We start from the raw sequence: 19,240 nt of genomic DNA, 5'->3' as shown, positions 1-19,240 counted from the left end.
CGCCCCTCTCGTTCTGTCGTCTCGCGATCTCAGACGTGCCATCATATCTGGCGAAAACATCACACTCAAACGACATAACACGTTGCTTCCTTTCTGCGTACATGTGCTTATGAAGGTAAAAGGTGGAAAGGTGATAACCCCTCTTTGCCCCCACATCAACGCGGGTCACACTTCACTTCTTCGGCATCCGCAAGCATTGCTCTCACGCTTAGCAGGTCTGGAAACATGCTTACCACCTGAACTTGAACTTTTTGAAACAGGCCGACCTTATTCCTTGTTTTCTCCCTCCCGAATAGTTTAGTTGGTTCAATTCAGATTCATTTAGATCTCGAAAAAGCCAAACGTAAAAGTGAAAGTGTGGGGGTGTGTGTGGGTATGTGTGTATTAGGTGTTTGTTTGCTTTCATTTGGGTTTATTTTGGCACACTTCTTCCTTCCTATTTTTCTTAGGTAGCACGTAACGTCGATCTAATCAGCAAAACGTGATATGAGAAAATTATGATGTTACTGTTTCCAGCGGAGACACACAACACGAAAGTAGCAAATAGGACTGGATACATTTGTGAATAAGATTGGAAATAGGATACCAACGTGCGTTCGTTTGATAATGCAAATTGGAGATGATTTTCAGTAGAATCACGTGTTAGAATCACCGTGCCACCTGGAGACTGTTGTTTTTTCTCAATGATAATCGAAAGCTAATAGGAAAATTATTCTAGTATTGAAAATTCACACTCACCTTGTGGGACGATATCCCCCTTTTCGCGAGTCCAATAATTGATTGACTTAGGATAAGCCTCCGAGTGACACTCGAGCGTCATTCGTTGGCCCTCGACGGCTCCTACTAATTGGTTCGGCACCCATATCATGGGAGGAACTGCAGGAAGTATAGAAATCAAATTAAGTCACTCTCAATTATTGAAGATGCAATGACACTCACAGTGAACGATCAGCATAACCCGCTTGCTAACTGATGGTGGCACTCCATTCGATGCAATGCATAAATATGCTCCCATGTGCAATCGGTTTACTTTAGGAATGCTCAGCGTCGGTCCCTCGACTGATAGAACTGGCGAGAAAAAAATGCATAAAAATGCTTTGTATTAGAATATCCCCAAAATATCAGCATGATTCTGTATAAGAGCAATTCCACCCTAAATCATCCTGCCACTGACCCAGCCCTCTTCGATTTTGTTGCAACACCGCATGATGGAAGCTACCTAAAATCACAGTTTTTTTTTGTTATATGACCAAATAAAATTACGACTGATTTTTTAAAAGGGTGTATTCAAAATCATTCATCTCTCAGAAAAACGTAACTCCAAATCCAGATGTCAATTAAAATATGACGGTTAACAAAGTCGTTGGAAAATAAATGAATTATTTAAAAAAATACATTTCAAATGTACTGTTAAAAAATCTTACTCAAAAATTGAATTTAATATAAAAACCTTTATATCTCAAAACATCTCTCCTTCGATATTTTTTGTATATCATTGAAAACCTCCTCCAATTTAACAAAGTTTGACGTACAGTGGTACCGTAGTTATCTCGCCAAAATGGAGATATGAATTTTAGAAAAAAAAGAAATCTAAATAATTTATGAAACGGTAACCATTTAAAATAAGTAAGATAAGAAATCTACATGCGATTCTACGTGAAAAACTATAAATAACGTTTTATTCTAGGACTAACCGTTCTCGATATATAACCCCTTCAATATAATTGCAGTCATATTCGTGAAATATTAGAAAATACATAATGCTGCTGGACTTCACGATTGAGGTTCCGACATCGTCCCACTAACATTGTTGCCCCTCTAACTTCGAGTAAACCGCGAGTAATCGGTCGAAACCTACTAAACATAGATTTAAGTTGAAATTTTGTATGAACAAATCTTGAGTTAGCGACTCCGCAAAGCTTATGCGATTGAGTCTTACAAATAAATGAATTGGGAAAAAAGAATTGTTTTTTCGTTCATGTCGACCCCTGGGAAACCGACCGACAGTGGGGTGGGACTCCATACAAAGACAGGTCAAGCAAAACAGTGTCGGTAAATGCAAAAAACATGGTTTTACATAACTTCGAGATGCGGAACACGAATCGGGCTTTCATTTTTTATCTGAGGCCATCAATTAAGTAGTCTATGTAGTCTATGGGCGATCCCCAGCATTATCTTTATCTTCTCTATAACTGTCATCAGATTCATCGTCTCCTTTACCTGATTCAATAATTGCTTTCTTCAATAGAAACATTACTTCACTGGAAGCTTTTTACAATCACTTTTCTCCTTTTCAAAATAAGTATGATCGCAGGCAAACCTGTTTTCGTGCTGTCCCTTTTCGCGTAATTCCTCGTTTGAGCGACTCTTTATGTGCGATTTTATTATGATATCGGATCTTGAATCACACAAACTAACCACACAAATAATAATATCGCGCCTGGACAGTCGAGGAATCCCACAAAAAGCAACCGCACAAAAACAGGTTTTCGTGTAGTATTCTATTGACTATTTCATTCCATTATGACTATTTTTACAAGTGAAATATTTTTGGGCATTTTTAATCCTTTACGGTCGTTTGTCTGCTCTTAGCCACCACAGCAATGAAGTATACTTATCTTGTACTTTTTGCAACAATATACAGGGTTTTCCATTTCGGGCTTCCGAAAGTATACAGCCCTGCGCTGACAACCGTTTGACATAGCTGTCAACCAAAGCGTCATATCGTTAGTTGAATGTCTGCCATTTTACAATATGGATCGTTTTAGCATCGCACAACTTGTTAATTTTGTTAAATTATACTATAAAAATGATGAAAAACCGGCAAAAGTTTTTCGAGCATTTCGGACGGATTTTGGTCGTCATGGACGGCCTACAGAGCACACAATCGCTAATGTAGTGCGTAACTTCGGACAAACTGGATCCGTAGCGGATATTGTGATACCTGTGCATCATCGTAATGTGAGTTCGGCCGAAAATATTGCTGCTGTTGCTGCCAGTGTGGAGGATGACCCGAATGTTTCGATTCCACGGCGTGCTCGTCAAACACATCACGGCGTGCTTGTCAAACACATCATTGTGGCGAATTTTGCATTTGGACTTGCACCTACATCCATATAAAGTCCAACTGGTACAAAAATTAGAGCGTGGTGACCATGGAATGCGTCGGGCATACGTCGATTGGGTGAACGAACAACAGCAGCAAAATGCTGAATTTTCGCATCAAATTTTCTTCAGTGATGAGGCACATTTCGAGCTCGGTGGCTATGTGAACACTCAAAATTTCCGTATATGGGGCTCAGAAAATCCACACGTGATTGTTGAGAGGCCATTGCATCCGCCAAAAGTCACTGTTTGGTGCGCATTATGGTCTGTTGGAGTCATCGGGCCGTATTTCTTCGAAAATGAGGACGGCGAGACGGTAACTGTGAATGGTGAGCGCTATGGCCGCATGTTAACCGATTTTTTTTTGCCACAAATTGAAGATATGGATACGGATGACATGTGGTTTCAGCAGGACGGCGCCACGTGCCACACAACACGACCGAACATGGCAATATTGCGAACGAAATTTGAGGGACGCATAATTTCGCGTTTTGGTGATGCCAATTGGCCGTCCAGATCATGCGATTTGAACCCGCTAGACTTTTTTTGTGGGGTTGTCATCTATGCTTGAGGCAAGGGTTAACGGAATAAAAGGCGGAAGACGCCAAACTCATTATTTTTGTGATACATGCAAACACCTGAACTGAATTTTGGGGACTGTTTCGAAATATATCATACGAATTATAGCATTATATGAATTATACTATTAGATGAAAACAATACATTTAACCATATTGTTTAGCAAACACTTATCTGAAGATTACATAAAAATAAATAAATATTGTTCATCTTTCATAATTTCACAAGTTATACATTTTCTGCATATGATTTAACAAAGTTATATATCACTGCTTTTTCAAGTAAAAATAATTCCGATTGAGCCTTACAAATAAATGAATTGGAAAAAAAATTATAATAATTTTAGTACTCTTCTCGAGCGCCTTCGATCATTATTTTTATATGTTAATAGCTGAAAAGGCATACTTCGTCGCGCCCAAAATTCATTTTTTGTTATCACATTCACGTTTTCTTGCTATGCGCACGTTCATGGGTCCAATCGCAGAACCGTTTATTGATTGACCCTCTCATCTACCTAATCAGCTCTTTCGAACAAAGTTCAATCTCTTTGGCGCAAACATCAAATGGACTAACAAAGCTTGTCACTCTAACTATCACATATGAAAATTGAATTTTCCGAAAATTTTCAATTGTCATATTTGGTTGGAATATGCTTGGTTGAAGTATGTGTATTATTTTTATGGGACCCCCTCTCCATTCCAGAGGAGGTAGGGGTGTCATACTATCATATAGATATTTCTCGTACCCAAAAACCCTTACATCCCAAATTTGCTTCTTTTTGCTTAATTAGTTCTTGAGTTATGCAGAAATTTGTGTTTCATTTGTATGGCAGCCCTCCCACTTAGAGAAAAGGGAAAGGGTATCTAACCACCGTAGAAACGTTTCGTGCCCCCTAAAACCTCCACATGCCAAGTTGGGCTCGATTTGCTTGATTAGTTCTCGAGTTCTCGAGTTTAAAACCACCATAGAAACTTTTATCGATCCCTAGAACCTCATACCTCATACATAAACTCCTACATACCAATTTTCATGTCGATCGGCAGCAGTTTCCGAGTCCATAAGAATCAGACAGCCAAACAGACAGAGAGAAATCCATTTTTATATATACAGATATTGATTTTATTGGTCACTAGTCATATAGTATCAAGAGTACAGATAAACGTAACGCTTTGCTGTGTCGATACAGTAATCTTTCCTAAATGTGAAAATTCCATTGATTGGTATTGCTGGGCTGAAATACCGATTTTTTTCTTACCTGATTTTTTTTGGTGGCATGGCATGTGTTTCGAACCCAGTTTTTCGCCAGCGCTTGAATCCCAGCCGATATGAAACGTATCCGACCGTGTTAAACTCCGATAGTGTAACTTTACAAGCATAGCTGCGTTACATAAAAGTTGTATTTGTTAAGGAATTGACGCTCTTTACTGTCTTCCATCATTATCTCGAAGGGTTTAAACTCATTTTCTTTTTTGTAAATTTTCAATGATAAATTTTGTGATATTGTGATGTGATGATCCTCTACAGTTCACTGTGATACGAATTTTTTCATCAATGAATTATTATTGTTTTGATCCAATAAAATCCTAGATAAAATTTCAATATTAAAAAATATAGTAAAAAAATGCTATCGCTTTTCTCACTAAAACGACAATTTGCGCAGTTCCGCGCTACAGCGGACAGTGTTCATTTGAAAGCTTATGTTTTTATCTTCTTTTTTTGTCTGTATTATAGTGACTTTCAACTCATTTGGCTGGTTCGTCACTTTTTGTTTCCATTTTTGGAAGAATGCCGGGAGCGAGAATTGAACTCGTGACCTTTAGCGTGAGAGGCATAGATGTTACCACTACGCCAGATCGCCTCCCTTTTGTTTTTATCTAAATTTTGTATGTAGTCACAACTGTGGCAAACTGCGGCAACAAAACTCTCAAGCTGGTTTTCTACAAGAATTTGTTTTTTCATTATTTTTTGTCGGGCCTAATATAATCATATTTTATTAGGTGTACCGGTAAGTTTCTTCGGATTTATAACAGATGGCGTAACTTGATTATTATTCCAGTGGATCAAATTTCTAGATATTCGTTGCGCGTCTCTTTCAGTATATGTCAAAAAGTTGAAGCGTAAACAACATAGTTTTTTGCCAGTCATCGAATTTGGTGAAATTTATGGTGACCATGCTCCAACTGAGCGAAAGTGTCAGAAGTGGATTGCACGGTTTAAATATGGTAATTTTGACTTGGAAGACGAAGAACGTTCCGGACAGCCAAAAAAGTTTGAAGAGGAAGAATTGGAGGCTTTACTCCAACAAGATCCTTTACATCGTAACAAGAACTTGTAGATACACTTGGAGTCGCTCAGCAAACAATATCCGAACGAAGATAGGACAGGCCGTATGAATTGAAGCCATGAGACGTCGAACGCCGTTTTTCCACGTGCGAACAACTGTTCCAACGGCATACACTTCGAACAAAAACCCCCCAAATCGAATCGTTACTGGCAATGAAAAGTGGGTTCATTACGACAATCCTAAACGTCGGCCAACGTATGGATACCCCGGTCATGCATCAACATCGACGGCCGCACGGAATATTCACGACCAGAAGGTTATGCTGACTATTTGGTGGGACCAGCTGTTTGTGGTGTACTATGAGCTGCTAAAACCAAATGAAACCATTAAGGGGGACCTCTACCGACGATAATTGATGCATTTGAGCCGTGCACTGAAAGAAAAACGACCACAATACGAGCAAAGACACGATTAAGTTATTTTGCAGCACGACAATGCATTGCCGCATGTCTTGAAACCGGTCAAAACATACTTGGAAACGCTGAAATGGAAGGTCCCATGCTACCCGCCGTATTCTCAAGACATTGCTCCGTTCGATTACTACCTTTTTCGATCGATGAAACATCCAGTGATTCCCCACTGTGCGACCCCTGGTAAACTATTTGACTTTTAATCATCCGTCATAATTTACAACAAAAATGGCGATTTTTTGTTTCGTTTATAGAGCAGGTCGCAAATAAAATGCGATCCATGAGATTTATTCTGGTCAAATAATGTGGAACTCATACGCCGTAACGATGTATGTAACCAAGCTTCATTAGTTGCTCAGAGATGGTGGTTTTTGATATATGTAGTGAATCTTTCAATTCACTTGTCATGTACCAAGAATTATTCTTGATCGACGTCTCGGTTAAATTATCATATTATCATTAGTGGCGGCACGAACTTCCCGGGCCATCCCTTAGGATAGTATTCCAAAAATTCCCACATTTCATTGAAGAAGAGCATCGCTGCAGAAACCCTCCTTCAGAGATACAGTGATGGGCGCAAAAAAATCCACCCCATTCTAAATCAAAGTGTTCCACTATTCAAAGTATTCCCCCAAACTTTTCGGTATTCCAGCCGATACTACGTAAAAGTAGGTAATTACTAGACCATTTCAGTATCGTTGATTTATTTTTTTGCAAAAACAAAAAATGTTTTTTTTACCTAAATGAGCACTTTTATGGTATGACACAAAAAACATCCATCATGGTTTATTTTAAAAAAATACAATATATCTAATAGTCCATATGACCCTCAAAATAGTTTTGCTTGATCGTAACGTCAGATTCGTTCACCTTGTTGTCCAAAATCACCCATAAATTCTCAATAGGATTCAAGTCGGTGCTTTGGGGTGTCCACACCATTGTTTTGTTCCGGGCCGATCCGAAGAATGCTGCTGTTTTCTACACAATATGCTCCGGGTTCTTATCTTGCTGGAAGGTGTAGTGCCATTTTCAGCATAGATTCATTCAGGTTCTCGCACAAAGTGTCGATGTAACCATCGGCAGTCATGATATCGTTAACCAGCGCTAAGTTTTCCACCCCAGCCCCAATGCTTCCACCATCGTACATCATAGTCAGTTGAAGATGCCAGTCCTGGTGGCTCTCGTCGCTCTTCCACCACACTCGGAGTTGCCTTTTCTTATTAAACAGCTCGAGCTTGGACTTGTCCGACCAAATAACGCACTTTTAGAACTCTAACGGCTTGTTGACACGATCCCTCGCAAACTGAAGTCATTTTTTGTTGGTGTTACTGGTCATCAGTCGCTTTCTGGCGAAGCAGCTCTTCAGATCCCGTTCCACCGAACGACGTCGAATGGTGCGATTGGAAAGGTCCAGATTGATTACGAACTCCGCCAGCGAATAGTAGCATGTCCGAAAAAGTATTCATGGTTATTATGCAAAGAAAGAAACAGAAAGAAACTCCTAATCACGTCACTCACCACAGTGAATTTTGATTCTTACCTCCTCCCACTAACAACTATCTCTTCCTTGATAACTGCTAGGGAACTAGGGAACCCTTCACGCCTTCGGGCAGCGAATATCATACTAACATTCCTTCTCTTCCCCAGGTGATTGTAAGGACGAGGCCGGCGTCGTTATTGACTATTTAAAGCTCGATTCACCGAAACTTGCACAATGAGAATGATTTGCTACTCATTCGGTGTTTTCTTTGTGCGATTTCGCTGGTTCGGGTCATCTCGGAGAGGAACTATGAAGTGTACAGTCTACCCAAGCTCAAGCTCAAGCTTTTCCCGGTCAATCGATCACGCTGCCGAGCATATCTTCTTCTTCTTAAATGGCTCTAACGTTCCTAGAGGAACTTCGCCGTCTCAACGTAGTATTACTTGCGTCATTTTTATTAGTACTTAGTTGAGATTTCTATGCCGAATAACACGCCTTGAATGTATTCTGAGTGGCAAGCTGTAGAATACGCGTGACCACAGTGCAAGTTGGAGAAAATTTCTTTGACGAAAAATTCTCCCGACCAGAACGGGAATCGAACCCGAACCCACGGCATGATAATGTGTGACGCTAACCACTCGACCACGAGAGCACCGAGCATATGATGCTTCCGAGTGATCAGCTGGATCGCACCACGCATAATCAAATTTCGGGCCTGTGATGAGATTTGCTTTCCAGCCATTTTCCGGAAGCTTCGTCAGCGTCAAAAACACGTCACTACGCACCAAATGTTGACTAAATAACTACGAAGACTGTGTTTGTGTCAGATGTAAATAACCAGCTATCAAAACCGAGGGGTGCATCAATGAACAAAACACGTTAAACAAATTTACGCAAGTGAATTTTTTTGTTATACCCTAGAAGTACCCATTTAGGAACAAAAGTATTTTTTTTTAATAAATCAACGCTACTGAAATGACAAAATGGTCTACTAATTACCTACTTTTACGACGTATTGACTGGAATACCGAAAAGATTGAAAAAACTTTTAATATTAGAACACTTTTATTTCGAAAGGGGATGGATTTTTTTAGTGCCCTCAGCGTATGACCCGTGCACCGGCACGTGAAGGAACAGAAGATTTTCACAACAAAAATGGAACCTGGAACGAAACTCGCACCTAAGAACATATTGTCCAACATGTTTAATACCACAATACTAACAGTTTAAGGTAGTTTTTCTAACTCGGTGGAATGAATGATCCTCCACTAGCAATTTCTTCTATTGTCCACGTGGTATGAGGCGCTTGTAACAGAATAACATGCATCCTACTCAGATTGGATAGAACAGATTTGAGTACGTGTGCTGGCCTATTGACCAGATCCTGTCCAAGTAGGTATCACCTCAAAAAATTGGAATACTGACAGATGATATATGTCGTTTCTGTTATTTTTTAACTCAAACTTCGGAATAGCTATTGTGTCAAAACGATGATTCTTGGAATAAGTGTTCCAATTCATAGAGTACCGAAATGTTAACTACTCACAACATGTTAAAAAAAATTGTGTTGGCTTAGCTGCATTTGTCTTTACTTAACGAACCAAATTTTTGGTTACATTCATGAATAAAATGAACTGTGATTATCTAGATGGCAACATTTTCCAACCACTACGGAATCGGAATGACGAATAATTATTAGTATCGTCGATTGGGTGTCGGTGTGAATGAATCAAGTGATCTGAGGCTATAGACAATGGCGTGACGCAGGAACTACCATGTTCAGATGTTACGGTAAAGAAATCGGGATACCCGATTGAAATTGGCAAAATTACCTCAGATCAGGTACAGGTACTCAGGTACAATGAGAGTGAATTCTTAAGCGCAAGTGCACACACACGTATCCTGCAGTGTATGTGGGGTCTACTTTTAGAGCCCGAAATTACCAAGCCGAATAAAAAATCATCCGAAACATTCATAGGAAGTAATTAGCATTGAAAACGCTAGGCGCTTTTTCCTGCGACAACTGAATTCAAATTAGGAAAAAAAACAATCCAAACTTTCCGTATATTCAACAAGGATTTGGTACCTAAACAACTCCAATTCGCAAACAATGAATCAATTTTCGATCCCACTCAAAATGAACCACGTACCCAATAGACTACCAACAATAAAATTCCAATTGAGACAAAAATTGGATCGAGGAAATAAAGTTGTCATAAAACGAAATTATTTTTCATTTTCCATGTTTGGGCAGGAGCTGTCGGAGTCCATGGAGGAAAAAAAAGAATTCGATGCAAACCTGAAGCGAACTAAACCAAACAAGCTCTGTCTGTGGAAAACCAACAGTCATTGTCTGGCGGAACGATTTTCACCGAATACCAAACAAAAACAGTGGCAAAGCGACAAACGAGAGAAAGAAACACATGCTTACAGTTCCAGCTGCCGAATCGGGTCTCATATGAATTGAACAGTGTGGCAAGTGGTGGAATATTCATCATTCTGGCACTGTAACGTTTTCATTTCATCCCACGCGAATGAAACATTTCTAAAAAAAATGAAACATACTTTTCTTCACAGTGCATTCTGAAGTTATCAAACTTCGAGGAAACTGGTTTAATGAAACGTTTATAAATGGCCACTATTTGATTACATTTTGTGATTTTGACACTAACATTTGATTCAAATAATATGTTCTAATTATCTAATACTTGAAAAAAATATTTTTTTCAGGAAAGTTGTAGAATATTGGGCATAGTCTCAAAAAAAGAAAGCAACCGGTACACCTTGTATCTACAATGCAGCATCCACTTTAGGGGTAACTATTTCATACTACTACGAAAATACAATACTGCAATTATTTTGAATGCTTGAGACCTGTCAGTGTCAAGATAACATATAGTTCTAAATGGGTAATAATTACCTTTTGAATATAGTTGTACATTAATGTGTATTTGTATAGAGTCAATCAGTGAACATGGATTACTTTAGAACGATGCATGAAAATTATAGTCTTATTACCGAATTTCCTTACGAATCCCAGAAATTGCAGTGGGAACTTTCGATTCAATTCAGTGTTTTTTCGCATTGCCCTGAACCAAGCGTATCCGCGTATTCAGTTTTTGACCTCGGAAGTTCTACCACTATGAAAAATAACACAAAAAGCTTTTTTTACAGAAAGCGAAATCCCACTATGGAATGTAGTCTACTTTCATCAGTTATGCATAATGATCCTCGATAATATCCCAAAAATGTGTGATGAAACCATCAAGCTCAAACAGAAAACGATATCTCATATAATCCCAATAAATAATCCCTTCTATTGGTGTAGGCTGTCTTTTACATCCGCAGGATGGCGAAAAGGCGTTCAATCGTGTAATGGCTCGTCAGCTTTCCCTCCTTCGAGAAACAAGATAAGCAGACGGCATTCCAGACCCCTCCATCAACATCAAAGTAGAAAAGTCAACAAGAAACGGAAGAAATGCTTCCAGTTCAATCATATCGAAGCAGCTCTCCAATAAAGTGAAGAAATTATTCACCGATTGGGCCTGTCAGTATTGATTCAATTATTCTATTTGTGTTTGTTTTGATATTGAATCGCAACATCGTTTACTTTATTTACCCAACAAATAATTCATTCATTCATGGGATCTGGACACTAGAAAATTGAGTTAACAAAATTGAATTTATCTCAACCACAAGTTGCTGCAGGAAATCTTTTGAAACCCAAAGTTTGTTGAATCTTACCATACATAATGTTTCTCAGTTTTATCGTGTACCATTTGGGTGGGTACCCTCAGAAAAACAGAAAAACAGAAAAACGTAGTGTCGATTATTGAATCTCTATGAAACCAGATTCTGTCTTGACACCTACAACACCAGGTGATGTGAAATCTTGTCAGGTCAATTTATGCGCCATACGATTCAGTTCAAATAATGAGCAGTAAAACACCGCGATTTAATCCGAATCCCGTCGGAATAATTTTCTTCTATTTTTTTTTATAAAAGTAAAATTTGCCTTGAATTATGAATGAAAAGAAACTCTATGATGCCTTACTTGTTTTACGGTTAGCTAATGAACTAGCAAAAAAATGGTTACCTAATATTTATACAGATCAATTAATCCTGCTAATATAGGGATCGATTCCCGACCAATATCCGGATTGCTTGGATTTTTTTTTTGAAAAAATATTGAAAGTGCATCTTACTATGGACCAATTCCATGCCAACTCGACTGGCCATTGCTCAATGGTCCAGGAGATGCATTTAAGTGGAAATTAGCATTTAGAGCTCGACAGTTATTCTCTAGACAAAAACTGTCTTCGACAAATTTCGACAAAAATCTAACTTTCTTATCTTTTTAGATAGAGGTAAATATAGATAGACAATATTGTAGTTCCAGTTATTTGAGACATCTTCGTAGAATAAAGTTTTTTTCTATCTCTATCTCGCCTTATTTCTAAGTTGCGTTAGGGTCACCATGAAAAAAAACTGTTTTTTGCTCTAACTTTCACATTTCAAAGTCTACATACAAACTGTCTTCGAAAGACTTTAAGGGCTTACTGATACAAATATTTTGCGATGCAGAACTTATAAATACCTCAACTTCACTCAAAGTTATTGATATTTCTTCTATAAAAATACGCTATCTGCAATTGTTTGTCATTCTTTCTGGGGCAAACATAAACAAAGTTTATTGGCGGCATTTGAAAGAGCATAGTTCACACTACATGATGTGTGATTTTCATAACTATGTTATTTTTTGTGTTTGAGTAAATTAAATTTGGAATCATGAGTATTTGGGTAAAAAACCATCAATAACCTCGAGTATGACTGATATATTGACAAGTTCTGCATCGCATAATGTTGATCTTGATAAACTCTAAAAGCCGTACGAAGACAGTTTTGATGTAGAATTTTATATATAAAAGTTAGAGCAAAAAAAAAACCGCTTTTTCGTGATCACCATAACGAAACTTAGTAAAAAATCGCCAAATCGATTATATTAAAAAATAGAAAAAAGCTTTGTTCTACAAAGTTGTTTGAAATAATTGGGACTACAACATATTACCTATGTTTACCTCTATTTATGAAGATAAGAAAGTTAGATTTTTTATTTCATCGACAATTTTGGTCAATTTTGGTTTTTGATAACGTGAAAATGAGCGCTCTATCATATGTAATAACTTTGTCGAAGACAGTTTTTGAAATATCTTCTGCAAAGTTATGTTTTAACTAAGTTTCATTAGGGTAACCATAAAAAAACGGGTTTTTCACTCTTACTTTTATATTTAAAATTCTACATCAAAATTGTATTCGTACGACTTTTAGAGCTTATCAATACCAATATTTTGCGATGCAGAATTTGTCAATATCCTCATCCTGCTCAAAGTTATCGATGGGCTTTCCCCTAAAAAATCATGATTTCAATTTTAATTCACTCAAAATTTGTTTATGTTATTTTTTATGTAATAAAAAAGTAATAAAAATTTATGTAATAAAAATAATGGCAAGCAATTGTAGAGAGCGTATTTTTTGGGAAGAAATATCAATAAATTTGAGTAAAGTTGAGATATTGATATGTTCTACATCGCAAAATGTTTGTGTTAGTATTTTCTAAAAGTCATTCGAAGACAGTTTGTATATAGAATTTGAAATATAAGAGTTAGAGCAAAAAAGTTTTTTTCATGATGACCCTAACGCAACCTAGAAAAAAGCGCTATATCGGTTATTTCAAGAGATAGAAAAAAAAACTTTGTTCTACAAAGATGTATCAAATAACTGGGACAACAACATTGTCTAACTATGTTTACTTCTATCTATAAAAATAAGAAAGTTAGATTTTTGATTTCATCGACAATTTTGGTCACCCTATTTTTGATAACATGAAAATGAGCGCTCTATCATATGTAACAACTTTGAAGACAGTTTTTGTCTAAAGAATAACTGTCGAGATCTAAATGCTAACTTCCACTTAAATGCACCTCCTGGACCATTGTGCATTGGCATCTCAGATTGCACTGAAACGTTGTGGCTGTAAAGACAATGGTCATCATTTAAGTAACTCTGCACACTCTGGCATCTTCTAAAAAGAATGAGACTATTTTTTGAAAAAGGGCCAAATATTTTTTCTTTAGTTTTTACAAAAGTTTATAACTCAAATACTATAATATCTACAGAATTCTGGTCAAAGGATGAAATGTAGGATTTTTTTAAAATTTTCATTAAAAAATACCAATATTTTTCAATAAAAATTACACTGAAAAAAAAATTATTTTAAAAATTTAAATTCATTCTCCTCAAATTTAAAAAAATGTGAGCAGCCCTTTCAATTTCCAACAAGTCATTTATACATCGAAAGATGGGCACTTTTACAGGGAAAAAGTTTTTCTAACATCAACTTTATCATGTTTTCTTTGAAAATTTAGTACTAATCCTGATTTTCTTTAAAGTCAATATTGCGATATAGCGTATTTAACAAAATTTTAATAAAATATGAACTTTTTTCGAATACATTAATATTCTATCTTATATAGTTTTTGGAATACATGGCATTTTTGTATGGAGACTCCTGAAAAAAAATATGTTTTGCTAACATTTTTGTGTGTAAATTCACGCATTTGTCATGTCCTTGACATGTTTCTGAATAGAAAAAAATGTCAGAACATGTAAATCATGATAATTTATACAAAAAAAAGTTACGAGTTAAACATTAAAAATATTTTTCCAAAGAAAACACGAAAAAGGTGTTGTTGGAAAAACTCTTTCTCGGTAATAGTACCTATCTTCCAATGTATGGGTGACATGTTAAAAATTGTAAGGGCTATTCATATCTATGTTTTTCAGAATTTTGAAACACATATATTTGGAAAAAAATAATTTTGATTTTCACAATATAATTATTTTCGACGATTAAAAAAAAATTACAATTTTTAAAACAAATTTTCTTCGAAAAAAAAAAATATTTTGAAAATCTTTTTCCAAAAATATGTGTTTTTGAATTCTGAACAACTTAGATATGGATAGCCCTTGCAATACCCATAGATCTGATGATAGGCACATTTACAGCAAAAGAGTTTTTCCAAAAAACCTTTTTTATGATTTCTTTGGAAAAATGTTTTTAATGTTTAACTCGTATTTTTTTTTGTATAAACTATCAAGATTTGCATGTTCTACACACTTTTTTCTATTTAGAAACATGTCAAGAGCATGTAAGACGCGAGAAATTACACACAAAAATGTTAGTAAAACATTATTTCTTTAGAAGTCTCCAAACAAAAATACCATGTATTCCAGAAACTATAAAATATAGAATATTAATGTCATCGACAAAGATCCATATTTTAATAAGATCTAAAACTTTGTCGAATACGCTATATCGCTATCTTGACATCGAACAGAATTAGGATCATTTGTAATTTTTTTAAAGGAAACAAGAAAAAGTTGTTGTTAGAAAAACTTTTTCCCTAAAAAGTGCCCATCTTCCGATGTATGACTTGTTAGAAATTGTAAGAAATTGTAATTCACACTTTTTCTGGAATTTAAAAAAAACGTTTTTGAGAAACATGAATTTCAATTATTAAATTTTTTTCAGCGCAATTTTTCTTTAAATTTTTTTGTATTTCTTTTATAAAAATTTAAGCTTTTCTCAACATTTCATCCTTTGACCAGAATTAAGTAGATATTATTGTTTTTGAGTAATACATTTTTGTAACAAAATAAAGAAAAAATTTTGGGCGCATTCACAAAGTAGTCTAATTCTTTTTCGAAAGTTTCAAGAATGCAGTTTCTTAAATAACCAACGTCTTTACCCAAGTTTAAAAAATTAGAGAAAAAAAGAAAAACTACAAAAGCTCTTATAGTGAACTATAAGAATACAATACAATTATAGATTTTACAAAAGAAAACAATATTGGGAAATTTGAAAAAAAATTGAAATCTAAAAAATGTTTCAAAAAATTAGATATTTTCGTACCGCACAGTTCTCGAAATATTTAAAAAAAACACAAATATCAGAAAACTAAAAAAAAATGCTAAGGAAAAAATAAAAATTTGGAAATATATGTTTTTTGTACCGTGCAACACTGCTAAAATTTTGAAAAAAAAATACACACACAAATATGTACCAACACATTTGAATATGAATTAGATTAGTACTGAACCTGAAAGTTCCCCGAAAAAAATTTTAATACATATTTCAAGATTTTTTTAGTAGGGTAATTTGGACATATGGGGTGATTTTTTTATAATGTCATCTCCTTCTATCGTTGAACCTATGTACTTAATGTAAAAACCGTTGATAATGTTTAACAGGTGTAGGGAAACGGTAGCATGAACACAGCAAGCACTTCGATCGTCAAAAAATGTGAGTTTTCCGATCGTGGTTTTAAGGTTTTTCCCGCTGATTAGACAAACTTTTCGTGTATTGTGCAGTAAAGTGTTGTTCACCTACAGACGAGGAACAATGTGATGCAGCGAAACTGTAAGTTTGATAACAATGAATGAAATTAATTGCATTTTAATTTTTGCATGTTGTATGGGGTGACATTGACACGTTTCTATGGGGTGAATCCTACAGGGTTGAGGCTCTATCTGGTCTAATTGATTCCAGATGTCACTGAATTACAAAAAAAAAAAAAAAAAAGATGGACAGACAACGTTGGAAGAAAGAGGAGCTTGAAAGAGCAGCGCAGGCCATCAAGGACGGTTTTTCTTTGACCAAGCATCAAAAGTGTTCGAAAATGTTCGAACAACATTTTTCTTTTCTGTGATCATGGTAGACATACAAGTGTGCTTTGTGCTGTGATTGTTGAAAAAAAAAATTACGTGTGAAATACTGTTGTGTGCAGCGAAAGAATATTTCGATCGCGTGCCCGTTGTGTATTTTTTATCAGGCTAAGTAGAGGAACAGCTGGCACATCAGCTGATTCTTGTTTATTTCAATTTTTCTCGTTCGCCCCAGCGTGCTATTTTTCTCATATAGCAGCTGTGGCGGTATTGTTTTTATTTCTCTTTTCTGTATGGTGTTCGTTGTGTTGTATTACACAACACTTAAAGCGTCCCGCTTTAATCTGTATTGGAATTGGCAATGGAATGTTCTCTGTGTAAATTGGGGATTGTAATAAGCGATTTGCCGGTTTGCTGTATCGGGAAGTGTAGCGGTGTGTTCCACTACCGCTGTACTTCTCTTACTAAAGCAACGGCAAAGCTTATCACGGAGAATGTAAATGTATTGTTCAAATGCAATGATTGTCTATCGGACCAGGGTTGTGGTGAGCAGAGCGATGTTATTTCGGATGTGCGTAAGATAGAAAAAGAGGTGATGAAATTATCTTCACTCTCTGACTCGCTTACGGGCATGCGAGATCAGATCGCTGCTCAGATAGACACCGCGTTAAAGTGCGGTATGGAAGAATTGAGACAAGATGTAAATGGGTCTCTTGAAAAATTGATTTGTGAGAAATTGGAATCTATGACTAGTTCTATTTTAACAATTAACGCGCAAAATAATTTAGCTGCAAAGAATGACTTGCTCATTGAACCTGGTACAGTTCATTCTGAATCGCACCAAAATATTCCGAAACGTAAGAAACGAAAATTTCAAAATAATGATGATGATAATGTACATCAAAATAAAATTGGTTTTGCGGATGTTGTTAAAAGTGCGAACACTTCTAACAACAATAAGATAATGGGTTATAGTAATAGTACTAGTATCATGCAAAGTAATCGTAAGACTCATCCGGTTATTGTAATCAAGCCTAAAGAGTCCAAACAAGCTTGCAAGGATACTCGGAAGCATTTGAAGACAAAATTAGATCCAAGAACACACAAAATTAGTAATTTCAGAAATGGAAGAAATGGCTCCATCATTGTTGAGTGTGCAACTGGAGCTAATATAGATAATGTGAAAGATGACATCGAAAGCAATTTGGGTGAGAAGTATAGTGCTGTTGTTCCCATATCGGTGCCCAGATTAAAAATCGTGGGCATGAGCGATCAGCATTCCTCCGATGTTTTCATTGATTACCTCCGAAGTCAGAATGAAGGCATCGAAATAAAAGATGTAAAGGTTTTAAATGTGTACGAAAATCCACGCTTCACCTACAATAAGTTTACTGCTGTAATTGAAGTAGATGTTGACACATATAACTGTTTATTGAACGCGAAAAAAGTAAATGTGGGGTTCGATCGGTGCTCCGTAGTTCCTGCGATTAATGTATTAAGATGCTTCAAATGTGGAGAATTTGGACACAAGAGCACGGATTGCAAACAAAATTTTGAAACGTGCTCAAGGTGTAGTCAGAAACACAAGACATCTGAATGCAAGTCAACTGTGTTGAAATGTGTTAATTGTTTGAAAATGAATACAGAACGGAAATTGAATTTGGACGTCAATCATGCCGCATTTAGCTCTGAATGTTTAGTATATCAGACACTTTTTGATTTGAAAAAAAGCAGCTTGCATTTCAATAAATAGCAACCAGGTTCCAGAAGAATTGTGAACCAATATTATATTTTGTATTTGAATATTGCGGGACTGTCAACAAACTACGTAGCGTTACGTCAGATTGTTGAGGAAAAGCGTCCATTTCTAGTCCTTTTGTCTGAAACACACATTGTTGAAATAGAATCATTTGATCAGTATAGTATTCCGGGATATAATGTTGCTGCGTGTTTATCACATTCTAGGCACACTGGCGGTGTTGCTATTTACGTCAGAGAATCAGTTCAATTCAATCTTCGCCTCAACGAAGTGTTTGATGGTAACTGGTTCTTGGGCATTACAGTTGAACATGGCATGAAGATGGGTAATTTTGGTGTTTTGTATCATAGTCCCAGCTCAAGCGACTTGCGTTTTGTTGAAATTTTAGAAAACTGGCTTGAAATGTTCCTTGACTCTAGCAAATTGAATATATTAGCTGGTGATTTCAATATTAATTGGCGTGATGACTACAATTCGAACCATTTGAAGCGTGTATCCGATTTCTTCAATTTGAAACAAACAGTACATGAATTTACGCGCATTTCCAGGCACAGTAAAACTTTAATTGATCATGTTTATTCCAATTTTGATACTATTTACACAGTCACGGATACCAATTTGAAAATAACCGATCATGAGACTTTAATTATCAATATTGTAGATAATCTCGTGGTAAATGAAGATGTTGTGAAATTAAAGTGCTGGAGGAAATATTCGAAGCATGCTGTTTCGAATCTCGTAGTGAGAAGCCTGGATTTTCCATTCGAGGTCGGTAATTTAGATGAATCATCAGCTGTTCTAACTAATACCTTGAAAGAGTGTACAAATCGGCTTGTTAC

At 36.3% G+C, this 19,240-nt stretch overlaps 1 protein-coding gene across 5 annotated transcripts in view; it reads right to left on the bottom strand.

Moving 5' to 3' along the window:
- Window positions 1–19,240, bottom strand: part of LOC129775028 (neurotrimin-like) — a 176,034-nt gene that overhangs the window by 49,438 nt on the left and 107,356 nt on the right. For all 5 annotated transcript variants that reach the window (XM_055779190.1, XM_055779192.1, XM_055779188.1 and 2 more), the window contains exons 6-7: window positions 940–1,068; window positions 739–876 (exon numbers count right to left, since the gene is read on the bottom strand). In XM_055779190.1, coding sequence (XP_055635165.1) covers window positions 739–876; window positions 940–1,068 — 267 coding nt within the window. The remainder of the gene's footprint in view (window positions 1–738; window positions 877–939; window positions 1,069–19,240) is intronic.

The sequence above is a fragment of the Toxorhynchites rutilus genome, chromosome 3 (assembly GCF_029784135.1).
Source record: "Toxorhynchites rutilus septentrionalis strain SRP chromosome 3, ASM2978413v1, whole genome shotgun sequence".
NCBI classification, from domain to species: Eukaryota; Metazoa; Arthropoda; class Insecta; order Diptera; family Culicidae; genus Toxorhynchites; species Toxorhynchites rutilus.
This window is presented reverse-complemented; position numbering and strand designations above follow the sequence as displayed.